This window comes from Sander vitreus, chromosome 9 (assembly GCF_031162955.1).
Source record: "Sander vitreus isolate 19-12246 chromosome 9, sanVit1, whole genome shotgun sequence".
Classification (NCBI taxonomy): Eukaryota; Metazoa; Chordata; class Actinopteri; order Perciformes; family Percidae; genus Sander; species Sander vitreus.
The window spans coordinates 26,863,039-26,884,647 of NC_135863.1; the positions used below are offsets into that span (position 1 = coordinate 26,863,039).

At 40.2% G+C, this 21,609-nt stretch overlaps 1 protein-coding gene across 1 annotated transcript in view; it reads left to right on the plus strand.

Annotated features, from left to right (window-relative positions):
• Positions 1–21,609, plus strand: part of LOC144523968 (inactive N-acetylated-alpha-linked acidic dipeptidase-like protein 2) — a 196,854-nt gene that overhangs the window by 36,498 nt on the left and 138,747 nt on the right. The window contains exon 2 of the mRNA XM_078259939.1: positions 6,701–7,001. Coding sequence (XP_078116065.1) covers positions 6,701–7,001 — 301 coding nt within the window. The remainder of the gene's footprint in view (positions 1–6,700; positions 7,002–21,609) is intronic.

Here is a 21,609-nt window from a genome sequence, read left to right on the forward strand (position 1 = left end):
CAACACGCACGCACACACACACACACACACACACACACACACACACACACACACACACACACACACACACACACACACACACACACACACACACACACACTTTCTTCACACTTTATCATTTAGAACAACTTTTTAAATGATGTGTTTTCTGTTTCATCATGTGTATCTGTCAACTTGTCCTGGCTGTCAGAGTGAATGTATCTGTTAATGAACATGTTTAGGGGGGTAAAAAGACGGGCACACTCGACAGGCTCAAGAGTGATTATACCAAAGTGGAAGCAAATGCAGTTATTTCCAAATTTATTTAGATTAAGTCAGGACATTGCATGAGTAATAGCTTCCAAAAGGAGTTTTATGCCAAAAGAAGCTGTCTTTCAACTTGTGGAATTGTGTGTGTGTGTGTGTGTGTGTGTGTGTGTGTGTGTGTGTGTGTGTGTAGATATAAGGGACTGTATACATCAAAAGTGTGAATAGTTTTCTTTCACAGGGAACTAGAGTATCTATTTTCAACATGATGACTGTCTGAATAATACCGGCCTTTTAGTGGTGTCAAATAGCACACAACTTTCCAGAATGGGGAAAATAAGGAAAACTCTGTACAGCCAAAGGGAAAATGTGGTAAATCATCCTGCTGTAAAACCTTCTTTCACTTTTAGTTGCGACAAAGCAGTATTACAACTGTATTGTGAATGTGTGTTTTTGGGATTACTTTGCTTGATTTTGTTTGAAATGAGCTTTGAAGTTTTGTTGTCTCTAGCATAATAACGATAACTTTGGCTGTTTGCCCTTTTGAACTAAAATACAGATTGCTCGTCGCTAATTTACTGCCTGACTTGAACTCACTGACCCTTCACATCCTGAGCAGAGGCACTCGCTCACACTGTTAAGTGTATTGTAAGTGTTAAGTGAGTTCAGCTTGCGTCACGTTTTCTGCCTCTGTCTGTCCTTTCGTGATGAAGGATAAAATCGCCTGTTTGCCCTTATGTGCCTCTTCTGCGCGATGGTGCGATGTGTTTTAATGTGCTGGGTTAATGTCATTTTTCCCGCCTTGCGCTACATTAAAATCAATGCGACACACCTTACAAAAAGCGTGGAGGTTGTCGATATGACATGGTAAGATGCCTGTAAATTGTTGCGCCCAACACTGTTGAAATTTACAGTTATATTTTGACAGGACCACTGCCTTCACCTGCCATTTTTATCGGCTCGCTTTCGGGTCTGAACTTTCCGCGAAGCTTGCGCAGAGATCAACTGCGCAACTGGGTTATAGGTTGCCAGGTTGAGGTGACAAACGGGGCGAAAATTGTATATGGTGTGTGGAGTGTGTGAATAGGATGCGTTTCATACAAGATCTGGCAACTGGTCAACATTAGACAAACATATTGGTCCCCATTATTTATAAAGGAGTTTGGGCATTGCAAATTTTAAAATTTATATTTAAAATTTAGACTGAATTGTCGAAAAGTCGACTATTCAGGGTCACCCCTATACAGTATGTAACCATAATTAAAGCTCTGTATCTTGTCTGTTCATAAAGATGTAGCATTTTTAAATCATTTACTTAAATAATACCTTGAGAACATACCGTACGATACAGCGCGGTACCGTTTAATACAGTACGATATGTACTGTACGTGTTCCGATCAGCTTTTTTGACCCCCAATCCTATCCGATTTGTTAAATATTGAATATCTGCCGATACCGAGTCCCGATTCAATGATTGTATTTGCTCAGATAGTAGAGCTGCACACTGTTTTTTTTCCACAAAGATAGTAACTAAAACATGTCTTAAGCTTAATACATTTAACTTGAGTCTTTTCTCTCAACACCTAAAAAGTTCTCTTTAGGACCCCACCCCAACCAAAGAATAAACGGTTTTAAGTTTCCCGCTGGACAAGGAAAACTACAGTTAGTGTCTTGCGATTAATAGTCAATCTTTGATAAAACTAAACTTAGTGACGCCTCTTGTGCCTCTTGTTCACCAATGTCAGCTCCAGGGAGTTTAACTTATTTCAATAGACTGGTATGAGTTGCATGATATTAGTTCAAGTACTGCTAATCTCATACTAATATCTTAAAAATATAATTTCAATTAATAATTAACAATAATTGTAATTGTGATTCGTAGATGGTTTCAAGGTTTACCAAGTTCTATCTCACACAGGCTCCACCCTCTCCTGGACTCTATGGGTAATTCTCACCACCCATCCGGAGCACGCGCTCGCTCACTGAACTTAGCATAAACGTAGCCGGACAATCAGGATGTGCCTACCTAGAACCTGTGCAGCAGCACAGCATAAAAGGCAGTATCTCCACCATTTCGCCAGAATGCTGTTCAAACAGGTGACTACAACAACAAAATTACCAATTGCAGTAGCTCTCTCCATATAAAAATGTCATCAACCGCTGCGCTGCCTAGCAACGTAGCCTTGTTTGTGCCTTCACAAACTGCTTTTTTGCGTAATATTTGTGTTTGTAGCTGTAGTTATTGTTTATACATCTCTGTGTTGTCTGCTTTGGTGATATTTGGACCCAAACGGAATCTGCTGATTTTTTTTTCTTTTTTTCGGTAATCCAGAATGAAAATCTGTGACTGTTTTTTGGCTTGGGTTGGAGATGTGTTAACATTCTGAGTTTTATTTTTTTTGTTTCTGAGCGAGTTGAGCCACACACAAAAAGCGACAAGGTATTATTTAAGTAAAAATATTTTTTTTGCAATAGTCCACCTTCTCTTCACCTCTCTCTCTCCCTCTCAAACACGTGTGCAGTGTAGTGGTCCGTCTCTATCTTTCTCTCTACTGACAATTATGCTACTATAATGCAATAGTTTGTGGGTCGGGTTTGGGGGTTATATAATGGTGCGGATCGGCTTACAAACACAAGAAGCCGACACTGTAGTGTTACACTTTACTCTTTTGCTTCAGGAATGCCAGCATGCTTTGTGAAATCACACACTGGGGCGGCCTAATGCCGCCTTTGCTTGGTTCTGTGTGAATAAACAAGGCCAGCATAACGGTAAACTTTCATTACGGCGCTATTGTGGAATCTCTGTGTGAAAGGGGCTAGTTACTCAAAGACCTGAGTACATTTTAACTTTTTACTTCTAGGTACATTTTTACATAAGTACTTTTACTTAAGTACAATTTTCTAGTACTCTTTCCTTTCCTGCCATTCCATTTCTTCCATGCACTATAGAATCTCTGTTAGATTAACATGAGTTTGCCTAGTTGCATCAATGTGTGTATAAGAGTTGACTGTATTAGTGTGTGTTAGAGAGAATTAGACAAACCTTTTGTTAGGATAATTTACCAAATCATGACAGTCACTGGAATCTTCTTCAAAGCTTGTTTACATGCAGCACGGGATCAATAAAATGCACCACAAGAGTACAGAGATTGACTGTCGAACATCCTCAGCAGACACTCTTTTAAGCAGAAACTCCCATGGCCAGGAGAAGACATGCAGGAAATCGTCACAAGTCGGACTCGACCCCTGGACCTCTGCATCGAGGCATAAACCTCCAAGTATATGTGCGCCTGCTCTACCCACTGACCCAACCCGGCCACGTCTGGAAATATTAACATGAATCCAACATATTATTAGCAAAGATAAATCGGCCTATTCCTCAAAAACAACAACAAACGTCAACAACATTGATGATACGGTTATTGGCCTGTAAGGTATCCACTACGGTAGCCATCAGTTAAGCTTATGGATTCACTGTGTGTTTGACATTAAAACATGCTGGAATATGAATATGTAAATAAATGTAATAGCTTAGTATTGCAGGGCACCATAAAAGGGTATGTGTATAGGCTTTAGGCCACCCTACGTGTTATTGTAGGCCCAGTTTATTATGCAACTTCATTTTATACATGTAGTAAGGGGGTCACTGCTCTTCTCTTTTTCAGGTTAGGGGTCCTTGGCCTAAAAAACATTGAAGACCCCTGTTATAAGGAATATACATGTATGTAGGATGAAGTAAGAATGATATAAACTGGAAAAAGCAGATCTTCTTTGCTATGGTCTCTCTTCTCCTTATCTGAGGCTAACATACTCATGAATGTGGCAGTATTAAAGTTAGAGGTTCACCACACAGTGACATCTTTGGACATTACGCTGCAATTTGATGAGGAAACCAGTTCAATTCTGTCATTGTTGACACTGGTACAAAATCTGTAAATTTGTGTTTTTTATGAGCATGAGATGCAATGGACAACATGCTAAAGCTGCTCCGGCTTTTAAGCCTTTTCTTTGGCAAGCATGCTCTTTTTCTTATGTTCACAGTTCAGGTTTTATTTAGTGGTAAATAGGTGGAAAGCAAAAGTTTAGTTTGCTGTAGAGTCCAAAACAATAAATTAAACTAGTCGCTATCTTCAGATGTCTCAGCATGACCCAACTTAAGGGTTGGGTGCCAATTCCATGCTACATACTGACTGTAAAAAGTATGTTCTATATTCTTTCTTATCCTTAAAATATACTGTGTTCACAGTTATGTGATGCACTGCAACTCCAGAATGCCACTGCCAATATAGAAATACAAAGCAATCAAAATCTCTGTCTAAAGATTTGAAAATTGGGAAACTGTATTACAAACCGAACTGAACCATGCAATTGACCCCATGCGGTTGCATTGCTGCATACGTACCAGAAAAATGTATTGTTGCGAAAATGTAAAAATTTAAATATTGGCTGAAAAGTAAAAGCCATGTTAAAAAAACAAGTACTCTGTGCAGTGGTCTAAAATGGCAACTGCTAACATGGCTAATGTAAGCCATTTAGCATGACAACCTGATAAATAAGGTAGAGCTCTGAAGTTGCGCTTGCATAAGTTGATTTGCATTAGCTGCTTTATTAATGCTTCACTATCAGTGGCTCATTCATCAGCTGCATGACTACAAGCTAACTAATGTCCAATCATCAAGGTTGGGAGGGTTACTTTAAAAATGTAGACAGGACAATGTAGCCTATATATGTATGCATTTTTATTTTATTAGTTTGTATCAATTTTATGCTGTCTTATTCTTTTCTCTGTTTTTTGTTCTATATGAAGTTATGACATTTTAAAATTATTAAGGTGGAGGCTTCAAATAAGCCCACTGGGTTTTTTGCCTCTCCCTGCCAAAGAGAGCCAAAAAAAAACACAAATGTCGGATAAACTATTAAGGTGGCTCCCTGCAGAGAAGGTGAGAGCACTTAAAATGTCACTGAATTTCACATTAGCCAGTGGCCTGCTGTTACATTGCAGTTGAATGACAGTGTGCATAGATTCACAGATGTGTGTTTGGTTCTAGTGATGATCGATTACATTTTCCTACAACATTTGCTACTCAGGACTGCCATATGCAGTAAAAAGCTGTGATTTAGCCTATAGCCAGCTGCTGATGTGAACATGAACACATCATGTTACTGCACATACATTTATGTTAGAAAACATTTATTTATCAGGTCTATTTACGCAGCACTACATATGTTAAGTTAAAAAAAATAAGGCTTCAATTTGTAATATGTGCACTGTTGACAGATGTAGCAATACTGTAAATATCAAGGGCCAAATTACTCATACTCATAATGTGTGTGAAACAATTTGATTTACTTAAGCAATAGCTAGGTATTTATTTCAACTCAGATCAGCAAGCTCATAAACAATGTCTCATAGAAATACTCATTAATGACTTAACAAACATTCCTTAATGTTTGCAAAGGCAGCTTTTAAACGCCACGTGAGCAAAATTATTTGTGCATCTATTACTGTTGAGATTATTATATTAGCTTTGGTCTGTAAAACTAATGATGTAGGAGTGATTAAACAAACTTCTAAAATGAGAGAAAGGCACCGACATCACCAAATATATAAAAGACATTCTAGGGCGCTACCTTAAGTACTGTTGTTGCTAGCTCCGGGGTTAACCCCCTTCACTTTAACCAGCAGGTAGCAAGCAAGACACAGGAACTTGGCTTGAGGAGTTGTAGCATTTGTTCACCGACAAATAAGCTGTACACAGACAACACTGCTGCATTCACAGCTATAGCGTTACTGCTAACTTTTTACTCAAGGACAAACAAACTTCCCTCCCTCTCTCTCTCTGTGTGTTTGTGTGTGTGTGTGTGTGTGTGTGTGTGTGTGTGTGTGCGTGTGCGTGTTTTGCTGTGTACGCGAACCATCATGCGGCCATTATGTTCATACCATTTCATACAGTCTATGGTTCATACCAGGGTTTCAGCGGGGTCTTAAAATGTCTAAAATTTCAAAATCTAAATTTTAGGCCTTAAGCCTTTTATGTCGTGATATAATAGGTCTCAAGTTTCATTCATAAAGGGCTTAAAAAGTCTTAAATTTGTCTTAAAAAAACCTGTATACGCCTACGCGCCTAGTTTGCAAACACACTTAGTCACCGAGCCTAAGCTGTATAATGGCAGGGAAGAACCCTGCAAAAGATACAAATGAATCACAGCTGGTGATGGAGCATTTCAAGAGAAAACCCAAATGATCCAGCAGTCTCAGACTGCAGGTAAGGGTTTCCATGGCACAGATTTGCTAATGACTGCAAAGTATCCCAAATCAAGTGAACTGAAAACATTTTATGCTCGCTTTGAGTCCATTGTCAGCCAACAAGCGAAAACGGCTAAAGCAGAGTTTAATGAATGGGTTGGCGCACCTCTCACACCCACCCATCTCCCTTTCTGAGCATGACATCAGGAGGGCATTCAATCGTGAACACCAAGAAAGCAGCCACTGTCGACTCCAACACCATCATCAAGTCTGAAGACACAGCTGTTGTTGGCCTGATCACAGACAACAATGAAAAGTCCTACCTGAAAGAAGTAGAGGACCTGACCCGCTGGTGTCAGGACAACAACCTACTCATGAATGTCAGCAAGACTAAAGAGATGATGGTGGACTCTGGGAAGAAAGAAGGAAGTGTCCCCCCCACCCCTTTATATCAACAGCTCCTTAGTTTCGCGTTGCCAGACCTTCCTCCACAGCGGTGCGGAGGAGGGTAGTCCACTCAGCCTCAGGTTTATTGGAATTTCTTTAAACCAATCACAATCGTTGGGTGGGGCTAAGCCCCAGACTCAATGACATATCATTGCCTTGGTTACTCTAAACGTTTTGTGCCTACAGGCTATTTTGTGTGTGCGTGTACATGCATTCATACAGAGAGTAAGAGCTTGTATCTCCAGTTGTCCAAAAACAAGTGTGTATTTCAAGTTCATAACCAGACAGCAAATTATTGTCTGTGTGTGCATTTAGAGAGACTGAGAGTGAGAGCAGGTATGAGTGAAAGATAACAATGGAGAAAGACAGAAAATGTGTGGAGCGAAAAATAAATATGCAGGAAACTCAAAGGGAAATACATTGAAAATGAATGAGCTAAAAAGCGAGCAGGAAAAGGGAGAAGAACATGGCAACGTAACAGGAAGCATGGAAGGAGATGCACATTACCAAGAGGTACATGGTAGAGTGAGCAAGTATTAGTGGTGTGATCTTATTCAACATTCACAGCCATCCCGCTGGGATTTTCTGAAGGGTTAATAATCAATGCCAACACATCGGGCTTGGCCAATTAACACACAGCTAGAGATCCACCATGACCGGGTAAATGGAGCGAGAGAAAGTGAGAGAGGGGGAGAGATTGATTTTGTTTATATGGAACTGCAACACTATCTGGCTGAATAAGAAAATGCCTGTGTTAAATTGATTATGTTATTCTTAAAAAGTCGTCCTTAAATTGGGCAATCAGGCAACTCAGGCAGTAGAAAAAAATGGTGTTGTTCAACCATGGTAATGTTTCCTTTACACAGCATTTGTGAACTTTTCTCCATCAAAGCTGAAGAAAGCCTACATACAGATCTGTCTGAATTCCCTTTCATGTCGCACAAAGGGGAGAAAAAAAGAATGAAAGCAGCTGGGAATTAGGTGTGGGTGGACTGCACAAATACATTTTATTTCAAATAAATTTTTTGATTTTTCACAACCTTTTATCTAATAGGTCCCTTGATATTAAAAGTCTCTTTTTCGAGGGAGACCTGGTCATGAAAGCACACTAGCATACAAAGTTGCAAAAGTTATTAATATAATAGCATTTCAAAAACAAACAAGGGACAATTAAAAACAGACGAGGGACAACAGATACATAATACAATATCCAGCTTGGTAATAGCAATTCTGATCAGAGCTTTGAAATGCCCCAGGGAGAGAAACTCATTAAGCTGTAGTGTGTTCTGAATTATAACTGTCCACTATTTGTTACACCTTTCTTTTTACTGTGCATGTCCACAACTGAGACCTACTGTAACAATATCAGATAGTTCCAGACCGGATGCTTTTGTATTTCAAATTTTTGTTCTACAGTAACGTATGCAGCAGATTAGTCTCACTTTGCCAGACCTCCCTCCACCGCAGCACTGCAAAGGAGGGTCTGGCTAGTCCACACAGCATTCTGGGATGGGAGAAAAACGTGCTCTGGTTTATTGGCATTTCTTTAAACCAATCACAATCGTCTTGGGTGGCGCTAAGCACCGGGAAAAGCTGCGGTACCGCTGCAAAATAGTCTTGGGAAGGAACTTGTTTTGGTGGAACGTGTACGTTCAAAAGTTGTTTTAGTCGTGCAACAGAAAACTCTGATTTGACAGATAGTCTAGCTAGCTGTCTGGATTTACCCTGCAGAGATCTGAGAAAAGGTAAACCATAGTCCTCATAAATCGACCGGAGTTTAAAATGCCAACGCAAAGGAAGCCCAAGGTAACAAATACATGAATGAATGAATGAGTGAAATCCGGCAGAATTTCCGTTGGCAACGGAGCAATCCCAGAATTGGAACGTCAAGGATATAGACTAGCAACAGATAGATATCAGAGTTTTTTTTAATGGTAGAAGTTACATTAAAAGCTTAAAACAAATTGAGTGGGATAAACAGGTGTAAGAATGAGACTGATTTGATGAAGCCATAAAAAAGGAAAACGCAAAAAGTCTCATTAACCCTGAGAGACCCACCATACACCCATTTATTTGTCTTTTTAAGGGGGGGGTCAGTGCAGTGTTTGCAAGTACTCTAATTCAGCAGTTGCGTGACATGATTATCGCATGCATCTTGGATATATGTATATGCATGTCATGGTAATATATCACTTAAAATGTGTTTTTGTATGCATTTCATTTTCATTAGCCACTATGATGTGGGTGACTATTATCATTATTATAGTTTTATTTGATTAAAGTTGATTGATTGTGAAAAAAATGTCAACGTTGAAAATGTAAATGACCATCCAAAACAAGACTACATAAAATGTAGGCTTGTGATGAAATAGTAGGCTATGATAAGGTTGTTTGTGAAGCAACTTTTGTATGACAACATGCAACTGATTAAGACACAGATATGAAAAAGAGTATAGCTTCTTTTTGTATAAGTGGTGCAGGGGTGGAGAAGATTAATTGAAAGTGGTTTGGAGCGCGCTCGCGTGCTAGCAGACGAGAAGCGAAGCCTACAAGAAGATACAATCCTCTTATCATAATGTTCTCTGCCACAAACACATCCGCCATACAACGATGCGGCTTGCTGGTATGGTGTGTTGGATTTGGTGGCTGACGTGGAAACCGGTTTTATGTTCCGGCTGGGGGCTGTGCACTGGATCACAGGTGTCTTCCTGGGTCTACTCCAGAGATCACGGTTACAATCAGGGCTTTAAATTCACTTTTTTGATCACCAGCCAACGTGGCTGGTAGATTTTTAAAGTTATCAGCCAATCAGATTTCCCACTAGCCAAATTTTCCTTGTTTTCTTCTTTCCCCCTCCTCTTTCATCTTCGTTGTCCCCCGTGCAGCCTTCTTCTTTTGCTATTCTGGTTTCCCGAAAAATATCTCCACGTTTTTTTGTTTTGTTTTTGTTTCCAAACTAACTTTAATTTCACCTCCACTGGTTTGTTTCGCGCCATTCTCAATACCACACACGCTAGGCACGTAGCCAATGGTTGTATAAAACTTCACAACATAATGTTCATGGTAAATGTAGGATTTGTACTACAAGCAGTGCTGCCAGATAAAGATTACGTTTCCAAGCTAAGCACACACAAAACAAAATTTCTTGGCGGAAAGCAGACTTATCTGGCAATCTGTCGCATCCTTTCTGCAGCATTCGGATTCAAACAGATGCAGTGTTGTTTGTTTCATTCATCACCAGCCAAGTTGGCAAGTAGCTTAACAATGTTACCTGCCAAAGTTAATTTTTACCCGCATTTGGCTGGTTGGCGGGTGTCAATTTAAAGCAATAATGTAATATAATGGACAATTCCGCTTCAAACTTGGAGGGGGACCGAAACAGGAAAAGTTTTTTAGTGTTGCTTTAAAGCCCTGGTTAAAATGATGGTTAAAATAATATGTTTATCCACTACAATTATCTATGTTAACGAGCACATTCTCAGCGCTGTTTTCTCAGCGTTAATCTGCTATGTGAGAGACGCAGTTATGCAGGTGTTTAGGGGTGCGTACCTACCACAGTAGGTGGCGGTTCTCAGTAAGTAGTAACGGTACTGTGGACAAAAATCAGAAGTGCCGGTACTCAGTACTGGTGAGTTCCGGCCCATTTCTGGCACTGAGGACGGGATCTTTAGGAAAAGATAGCATGTCAACAGTATATGCCACATAGAAGTGGTATGCATTATCTGAAAGCTGGAAACCGGGTGCCTCACTAGCAAAAAATATCCTAACTAATTGTCCTATCTTAACTTGAGTTTCAAAGATAATATCTTCCTATTACAGAAGCAATTCATAAACGCATGGCTGTGTCCTAGCTTATCTCAGACGCCATATCTTATCTTAACATCATTTTAAGATGTTTTTAATCTAAAATTAGTTATACAAGCAGTGAACTCCTTTAACAAACAACAGTGCTGCTGCAAGTTGGCCGTTATTTTCGATGTAGGAAAGAGTCTATGACATCCTAATTTAGGATTCCTAACTTGGAAAATCCCTCGGATAGGACAGTTCTGTAGCTTAATGATCCTAAGATAAGATAGGATTTTTTTCCTTAATGCAGTTAGAAAACACATTTCTGTAATACCAAACACCCTACATTCCATCCTGAGATACAGTAAGAGAGGTTTTGAGACTTTTCTGTTATAAGGCCATTGAAGAATTTGAGATACAGCTCAGCATGGTGTGTCCATTTCTTTAGTAATAAATCTGTAATAAACACTGTGTTTGATGCCTATTCAAATTTTGAAAGTTTTTAGAAGGTCTTAAAACATTATGATTGAAGCCAAATAAGTTGTTACAGCTATTTTTGGGTTGATACCATTTGTTACACAGATTTTGTGCAAAATGTAAAAAATTTTGACCACTTGAGAATTGATAAAAATTGCCAAAAAATCCCTTCCAAAATACCACATTAAGGCACCAACCCCATGAAACACCACTGAAAAACCCATGCTGTTATTTGGTAGTAAAAATGTTGACATACGGATATTTCTGAAGAATTGCCTTTTTTCAGCGGATGGTGCAATTCTTTTTCTGGAAATTGCTTATTGTCAATATACCTAGGAAAGACATATATCCTCTGAATGCCCTAGGTCTGTAGTTTGTAGTTGTTAAGTTTCATCAGGTTGTAATTTTTTGGGGGCATTTTAGGCCTTTGTTTACTAAATGGACTGTATTTATATAGCGTTTTTCTAGTCTTACAGACTACTCAAAGCGCTTTTACTTAGTTTCAGGAACCATTCACCATTGAAACACATTATTACACTGTGGCTGAGGCTGCCGTCCAAGATGCCACCTGCACATTAGATAAACATTAGACAAACACACATTTACACACATTTACACACTGATGGCATCGGGAGCAATTCGGGGTTCAGTCTCTTGCCCAAGGACACCTCAACATGGGACTGCAGGGCCAGGGATCAAACCAACAATTGGTAGATGACTGCTCTACCAACTGAGCCACAGCCACCCATGAGGCAGGAACTCTCTGTAAAAGTGGCCTCATTGAAATTAATAAGGAGGTAACATTTTTTGACACAGTGCTCTCGTCGGCTTGAAGACAACCTTATCTGAAACGTTTAAGAGTAAAAGCTGGAGCAGCTCTTTTTACATCAATCAATCAAACAAAATTAAATGGAGAGATCACGTGACCAGCAGCCGCAGTGGTCACAGAAAGCTAGAGCTCCGTACCCACCTCCACATTTCATTGAAAAACCAGGTCTATTCCTTTTTTTTCGACGCCAAATCGTTTTATCTGTTATCACAGTGACTCAGTGAATTGCCTGCAAGCGCGAGAAAACAGGTCTCGTTGTCGTCTAAACTATCTACCCGGACAAAGAAATCTGCTAACTTAGTGGCGGCTAACAGGGCGGTGGCTAACAGGGCGGTGGCTAACATAGCGACGGACAGTAGCGCATTCCCGAACATGGAGGACTTGATCGCTCAGGCCTTGGAAAAGCAACAAAGTGTGCTTGAATCAGTAGTCTACAATGCAGTAAAGGGAGCCAGGGCCAGGCATATTTTAGGGGGGCTGAAGCTACCCAAAAATGTTCCTAAGCCCCCCCAAATAATAATAAGAAAAATAATAATTAGATTTTTTTTTTTTACAGTGCACTCTGTATCACTCACTACATGGAATCAATCTTCCTTCACCATTCATCTGTTGACGTCGTCGTGCACTGCAGTGTTTTATTTTTATTTCACGAACTGTCAACTGGTTGAAATGGCAGTGTTTTAGAGAGAGGCTTACAAGCGGCCGCTTGCACGGTAACAGTATGTAGACGAGCGAGGTAGAGAGTTACTGAAGAGCGAGAGAGCGCCAGGCAGCATTAAAACACAGCAGTAAATCAGAGAAATAAAATCTTGTTTTCGCCGATTTAGCACTCAAAATGCAACTGTAGCAAATTGTAAGTTGTTGTTAATGACACAAACACACTTCACACTTCAGCTACATTTACTTGAGGTAAAGATAAAGGAATATTTTAGTTCGCTATAGAAAACAATAGTCTAGCTAGTGTAAACGAGTGAAATACAAGAACTAGCTCGCCTAGTAAGGTCTCCGAAGCTCTCTATTCTTTACCATTAATATAGCCTGCTTTCTCTATAGTATTAAAACAATATCAGTCCCTAAATATCATAGTGTCACTGTTAATGATATTGTACTAGTATAACCTTCAATTCATTGAACAAATGGATACTGGAAGATATTTTTGGAGAGAGAGAGAGAGAGAGAGGCACCAAGGCATAGCCTAAACTAAATTATTTCATGATATTTATTATATATGCTTGATTCTGACCAACTTAACTTTCTGCATTCCTTTGCTGTAATAAATTAAACAAGTATGTAGATGTTGCCTAAATGTAGACTAGGCTATATATGAGCATACAAACATACATACATACATACATACATACATTTATACATACATACTAGAACTTTGATTCATCTCGCCATCAGGTTATTAAATTCAGACATGCTTTAAATCCTTGTCAACCATATTGCAACGAGCTAGTTCAGCGTATCATACCTGGCTGGAGTAGTGTGTTTTTCTTTAGGAGTGGGAAGGGCAGACAGTATGTTGCCTGTTTCGTCATTTGGGCTGTCTTCTTGAGTGCAGCGGCACTGAGAACATTATATTTTACACAATTTAAGCTCTTTTAAAAAAATTAAATAGGATTAGTCCAACGAATCGTTCGGTTTATAATGCGCACCTAACCGAAAGCCTAACGGTTCAATACGAATACGTGTATTGTTACACCCCTAGTAATTAAATAGTCTTATTTTGACCTGCAACTTATCTAATAGAGAGAGGAATTAGGTATGGTATTACTTTACCACACATTTACACGGGCAGATAGATAGCGGTTAAGTCTTAGCCTACAGAATAACTCAGCAGGAGCACAGTCTGGCCTAAGTAAATCCCCCCCATGCTTCTTTGATGTATCTAAAGGCTAACATTAGAGTTTGTAAGTAAGATTTTGCAAGGGAAAGTTTTGCATAGCCTCGGGGCTAAGCCCCCCCCCTGTCTTTCAATCCTAGTGACGTCCCTGAAGGGAGCGCTAACAGAAATTAATGCCTCGCTGCAACACATCAAGGCAGAGCTTGAGACGAAGGGAATTACGGTGTGTGATCTGATGCACCCTGTGCCGCATTCACGATCCAGCGGCATCGGGAGCTTGAAGGGGGGCGTGACACAAGCTACATGCTAGGCGCACCCCGGACCTACTTATCTACCTGGCCACCCTGAGAGTGACCCACGGACCCACGGAGGACAGGTTTTATACCAAAGCGTCATGCTACGGACAATGTATGCAGACTATTTCATGTAATAGAAGCCAAAAAACCTTCCAACAACGGCAGCAGTTTTATCAGTGGACGCGGAAAAAGGCTTTTGACTGCTTAGAGTGGAACTACTTGTGGCAAGTAATGGAGAGGCTTGGTTTGGGGACCAAATTCATTGACATGGTGCGTACTTTATATGTGAATCCCACGGCCATAGGCTCAACCAATGGCTTGCATTCTCAGACATTTCCCATCGAGCGGGGCTCGCGACAGGGATGCCGGCTTTCCCCCATGCTGTTTGCAATCTCTCTTGAACCTTTAGCTTAAGCCATTAGGCAAAATAAAATCTGTAATGTCCAGAATAAATCCAATAGCAGCTCAATATCATTATTTGCAGATGATATTTTGTTGTACATCTCTGATCTTGAGGACTCTATTCCAAAAAATTCAACAAGATCTTCAACAAATTTGGCTCAATCTCCGGCTATAAAATTAACTTGAATACAGTAAATCTAATCTTCTTTTATTGAACAACAGGCATGTGACATCAGCCATTAGGGTTACAATACCAACCCAAAGCAAAATTACATATTTGGGCATCATCATACACGCATCGCTACAGTGAGTTGTCCAGGACAACTATGAAACTATATTAAGTAATGTTCAAAGGGATCTGGCAAATTGGTCTGCGCTGCTGGCACCACTACGGTCCAGGATTGCTGTTGTTAAAATGAACATAGTTCCCCTTGTGAATTTCTTAAGTACAATGATTCCCTTACCCCCACCAATACATTTCTGGAAGAAACTTGATACTTTAATTACAGTATATTTGGAACAATAAACAACCTAGGCTAAAATAATCGACCCTGCAATGTACCACAAACACTGGAGGCCTGGCCCTCCCCAACCTTAAAATGTATCACAGAGCCTTTCAGCTATGGGCCCTCAAAGTGTGGATGGACCCGTAATCTACAGTTCCATGGAGAGAAATAGAGCAAAGCCTCACTGGTCTAAGGTCAAGTCTAAGACTGCAAAGCCTTGCCTTTGCAGGTGTGTGTCCAAAAAAGTGTATGCTAACCTATGGCCCTATTATCACCAACACATTGGACAACTTTAAACAGGTGGAGGAGCAACTAAGCTACACCAATAAGTGGCATTTGAATACCCCAATATGGCACAATGCACACTTAATGTCTGGTAACAAACCCTTTGCTTGTAACGAGTGGAGTGACAGAGGTATTTATACTTTAGAACAGCTATTTATTGAGAAAGTTCTGTTGAGTTTTGAAGACCTGAGAGCTAGTTTTGAGGTCCCCAGGACATCCTCCTACTTTTATCTTTGCTTAAGATCAGCCCTAAAATGTTATGGAGTGCCATGGGGAAACAGTCTTGAGGCGCACCCAGTCATTAAGTGGTTTGTTGATTTTCCTGTGAGAGGATTAGTGTCCAAGATGTATGCTAAACTGATGCAAGTATCCATAGGAGAACTGCCAATAGTAAAGAAATGGGACCAAGAGCTGAGCCCTGAGGGGAACGCAATTAATTGTGTGACAGTTTGGGACAACATTTTCCACTGTTCCAAGAACCCAAATCACCAGTATATCCACTTCAACATATTGGACATATTGAACTGCGCAGAAGAGATATGTCTCTAAAGTCATTCCCACTCCCTATTGTACGTTCTGTCAACCTGAACAAAGTGGAACTTTCCTGCATATGGTCTGGGAGTGTGAACAGGTGCATGAGTTTTGGAATAAAACAACATCAATAATATCTGATGTGATAGGATGTCGAGTTCCTACTGACCCGATTGTTTTGTTACTTTATGACAACTCTAAAATACACCTGCTTGGGAGACAGAGGAAAATTTGGCTAGCCGGCTCAACTGCAATCAAGAATATGATAGCTCAACGCTGACTGCCCACTCACTCGCTTTGTATAAAACAGTGGTTGACATATTTTCTAGACATAGTTATGCTTGAGCTCTCTACAGCAAGGATTAACAAAGCCAAATCATCAATTATCAGCCTATGGGAATGCGCAGCAGCACAAATATCAGACTTAATGACCTTAACCCCACAAGAATTAGAGTGATTAGGCAAGGTGTGGTTTCTATTTGTTTGTTTGTTTTGTTTTCCTTGAGACCGCAGAGGGTGGGGGGTGTTCTTGTTCAATTTGTGTTTTTCTGTTCTGTGCACCATCTGATATTACCTGTCACACATTGTGTAATTTGTTTTGTATGTCTGAAGGTGCTAATAAAAAGTTGATCACAAAAAGAAACCTTTCTCCACAGCGTTGCGAAGGAAGGTCTGGCTAGTACACACAGCATTCTGGGATGGGAGAAAGACGTGCTCTGGTTTATTGGCATTTTTTTTAAACCAATCGCCTTGGGTGGCGCTAAGGGCCATAATACTTTGTTAAGTTATACAGAGTAAAAAAAATACAAAATGTATCGAACATGCACGCACGCGCACACAGGGTTGCAAACACACACACACAGAGACACACACACACACACACACACACAAACCAAAGATCAACATTGAACAGCGACAAACTCAGTTATTCATAGACTTTTGTAAAAAGCACGGTTTTTAGGATTTTTTAAGAAGTGTTCAGTGTGGAAGCCTCTCTCAGTTCCTCTGGCAGGGTGTTACAATGGGGTACAATGAATGAGGGAGTGTATGGGATGCATGTCATCAGGAGATAGGGATATGTATAGCTGTGACTCATCTGCATAGTTATGGTAATTTATGTTGTGTTTCTTTATAACATGTGCAAGTGGGAGCACGTAGACATTAAACAATAATGGTCCAAGATTTGAACCTTGGGGAACTCAACACATAATGGCCATTTTGTCTGAGACAAAATCCCCAATGGACACAAAGAATTGCCTGTCCAGCAGGTGAGTTCTAAACCAGTTTAAGACTGGACCAGACAGGCCAACCCATGTTTCTAATCTATGTGATAAAATCTGATGGTCAATGGTATCAAAGGCGGCGCTGACTCCAGGAGCACAAGGACAGATAATTTATTAGAATCAGTGTTTATATGCAGATCATTAACAACTTTAATAAGTGCGGTTTCTGAGCTGTGGTGGGGCCGAAAGCCTGATTGATAAATGTCCAGAAGGTTCTTTGAAGTTAGATAGTTGATGATCTGAAAGGAAACAGTTTTTTTTATATTATCTTGCTGAGAAATGGCAGGTTGGAGATGGGCCTATAGTTACAGATGACTGTTGCATCAAGATTGCTCTTCTTCAGGTGTGGTATGACAGCTGTTTTAAACGCTACAGGAAATGTGCCTGACTGAGTTTATAATTTCTAATACCTCATGTGCTAAGCAGTTAAAAACAGTTTTAAAAAATGGGGTGGGGAGAGGGTCCAAGCAGCAGGTGGAGGACCTGAGCTGTCCAACAATGTCAATTAATTGTTTGAGGTCAATGGGGAGAAAATGAGGCATGGTAGCAATCATATTCCTGGAGAGCTGGTGGGTAGGATGACTTATAGACCTAGATGCACTAATATTCTGTCTGATAGCTATGATTTTGTTGTTAAGAAATGTAGCAAATTCTTCTCATTTTTCAGTAGACAGCATCTCTGATGGAGTTGTAGATGGTGGATTAATAATTCGATCAACAGTGGAGAAAAGCACTTTACTGTTGATATTTTCAGTAATGATTTTAGAGAAGAAAGACTGTCTGGCCTGTTTCATCTATTTGTTGTAGTGATCAAGTTTATTCTTATAAATGCCATAGTGAACATGGAGTTTGGTTTTTCTCCACTTTCATTCTCCCTGGTGACACTCTCTCTTACTCTGCCTAACAACCGCTCCATTCCTCCACAGGGCTTTTTGATTTTCTATGTTTTTGGTTATAACAGGTGCAATGTTATCAATGATATTTTGTATTTTAGAGTTAAAGTTGTTTACAGGGTCCTCAATTAATGGTGCTATAGACAACGGCGAGTTATTTACAGTGTTCATAAAGGTTTCAATAGTAACATTGTTAATGATCCGTCAGTTCCTTTAACTTATGCATTAAAAACAGTGATATCAAGAAATCAATTTGTATGATGGGAAATGGGGGGTCTAAGTCAGCGTCCTTATTTAGGATCAATGGCCTAAGGGTAGAAGCTCCTCCTGAGCCTTTCAGAGCTGGCCTGGTGTATCCAGTACCGTCTTCCTGACCTCAACAGGGAGAGAGGGCTGTTACCCAGGTGGTTTGGATCTTTAATGATTGTCCTATCCTTTTTCTTGCAGCGCCTGGTAAATATCCCTTAGGCAGGGTAGATCAGCCCATGTTCCAGGTGTCAGGGTGTTCCAGGTTTTACTCAGCAATGTTGAATCAGTAAATGTACTTAACAGATACTTTGTGTAAATTGTCCTGGAGTTTGGTCCAAATAAGGCTTAAAAATTCAACTTTGCTGATGAATAACAATCAAATAAAGTTCCCATTTTAATGGATGTTGTAATCCTACCCATTGTAACTCTGTAAAATGAGCCACAGAGACATGTGTGATACCAGTGTGATCCATTTTACAGGAGCTCAGGTCATACACCTCAGTGTAACTTGCAGTGACCTACAACCTCACTAACCTGACATCTTTGATCCGATTTGACAAAACATCCCCACTGGCCTCCACACTCTAAACTCATCACATCAAAACTCTCTTCAAAATTCATGAATGGAAATCAGAGTGGACACACATTCTTGTTCCCTTTTTCCTAATGGCTATGTAAATTGGGTAAAGTGTGACAGTTTAGGTTCGGATAAAAACATTATTAGTTGGGATTTTTCTTGTTTCAAGCGTAACTAGTAGTGCACACCAAAAAGACCATGGTGAATAGTTTAATTATCTGACTTTAGTGAGTAAAGCAAGGCAGCTACTGTCAGAGTTGTGTTGTATTTCCTTTATAACAAACGGCAAAATACCAACACAACACAGCTTATTCTGTATTTCACACATGCTGTGTCCTCTTGATCACCCAATACAGTTGCCCTCTAGTTTCAGCTCTGGTGATTTCTGCTTGGCCTTTCACAGAATAGCAGTGTTATGTTGTGTGTTGTAGAGTTGATTAGGCTGGACACTTTAACTGTGCATTCACAGGTGTTTAAATGTCAGTTCTCCAATAAATGTTTTGTGATGCTTGATCCTCTGCTATGCTGGGGCATGAGACTCTGCTTCTGTTGAGATTAATACATCATTATGGCCCGCTTTTCAGATGGTACCATGTTCAATGTGGTTCAGTTTGACCAGGTTGGGGTTTCTGATCACCTGGCTGAATGAAAGTTTTCCCCAGCCAGGCAGCAGACCTTTATACCTGGTAGTGGAGCAAAACTCTTCCACACTATGTTCCCAGATGTCCAAGCCGAGATCCAGTACATGTCTGTCAGCCAATCAGTTCCAAACATATTTTGGTTCATTCTAGGGCTGTCAATCAATTCAAGTTGTTTGATTGCACGAGTGTCCATAGTTCTCGCGCTTACTCACAAATTAATCTCACATTCTTTTTAATTTTTAAACATTTTTGGGACATTTTAGGCCTTTGATAGGACAGCTTAGACATAAAAGGGAGGGGACATAAGAGGAGGAATGACATGCAGCAAAGGGCCGGAATAAATTACAATAGAAATATATTTGAACATATTTATAAGTTGCTAAGAGAGTCTGAAAAGTCGAGAAAACCACCAGGCAATTGAGAAAGTCTTTGGTCCTGAATCAGTTGAGTTTGTAAACTTGTGATGTGAGTGATTTCCCCTTGGTTTAATTTCACAGCTGGAAAAATCCAAGAATAGCAAAATGCGTCATTACAAATCACGCTAAAATGTTTACACCTCTTAATTTATTTGATATAGCACCTTTTACAGACAGAGTCACAAAGTGCTTCACACAAAAGACATTTGTTAAAATACAGTAGGATCCAAAACAGAAAAAGAGCAAAAACAAATACAATACCAATGAAGATTAAAAGACTAAAAAACCCAAATTACAAATATGAGACAAAAGCGAGTAGAAACAAGTGAGTCTTCGGCTGCTTTCTAAAAGCGTCAACCGAGACTGCAGAACATAAGGTAATAGGAAGGGCGTTCCACAGAGTCGGAGCTACCACTTCAAAAGGAACGGTCACCTTTAGTTTTCAAACGAGTGTGTGGGACCACCAGTAGTCCCTGGTTAGAAGACCTGAGTGACCTGTTAGTGTACGGTTGGAGCAGGTCAGAGATATAAACAGGCGCCTGACCATGCAATGCTTTATATGTAAGAACAAGAACTTTGAATTGGATCCTGAACTTGATCGGAAGCCAATGTAACATGGATAAAACAGGAGTGATGTGCGACATTCTGCTGAACCTAGTCAACAGCCTTGCAGCAGAGTTCTGAAACAGATGTAGACGGTCCTGGGACGCCTTGCTGAGACAGGTGAAAACAGAGTTTTAGTAATCAAGCCGGGATGACAGAACCATGAATGGTCATCTCAAGTTCACATTCCGAAACCACACCTCTAAGTTTAGCAATGCTTCTCAGTTGAAAGAAACGTGCGGGTTAGTGATTTCATATGTTGGTCAAGAAACATTCTGATCAAATATAACACCAAGATTTCGGAGTTTGGCTGTACCGCTAAAGAAAGGGATCCCAAAAGCTGAACAACCTTGGAGGAGGTAGTATCCGGAGCAACAATAAGGACTTTGGTCTTATCTTCATTAAACTGCAAGAAATAGTTTGCCATCCAATCCTTAATGGAGGACAAACATTTGAGCCGTACTTACACTTTGTTAGTCTCTTCCGGATTAAAAGAAATGTACAGCTGTCAACAGATGTCATCAGCATAGAAATAACATCTCCAAATTGCCTAATTATGTAGCCTAGGGGAAGCATATACATTGAAAATAAAACCCCACCTAACACAGAGCCCTGCGGCACCCCACAAGAAAGGGCAGCATTTTCAGAGACATAGGGACCCAGTGACACAGAATAACTTATATCTGAAAGATAAGGAGAACCAGTCCAGGGCGCTTCCAGAGATACCAACCCAGTGCTTGAGTCTTTCAAGCAAGATGGCGAGATCCACAGTATCGAAAGCTGTACTAAGGTCCAGCAGCACCAACACAGAACATTTACCCGCATCAGAAGACATCATTAGACACTCTAAGGAGAGCAGTTTCTGTAGAGTGTTTGACGGAAGCCAGATTGAAATTTGTCTAGAATGTTGTGTGGCCAAAACAGCAGAGAGCTGTTTGGCAACAACTTTCTAAAATTTTGGATATAAAAAGGCATCTTGGTCAGATGTGTCTGGGGCGGGAGCAAGAAAGTAAATACAGAAAGAAGGTCCTGTGTTCTGGACTGGTGTA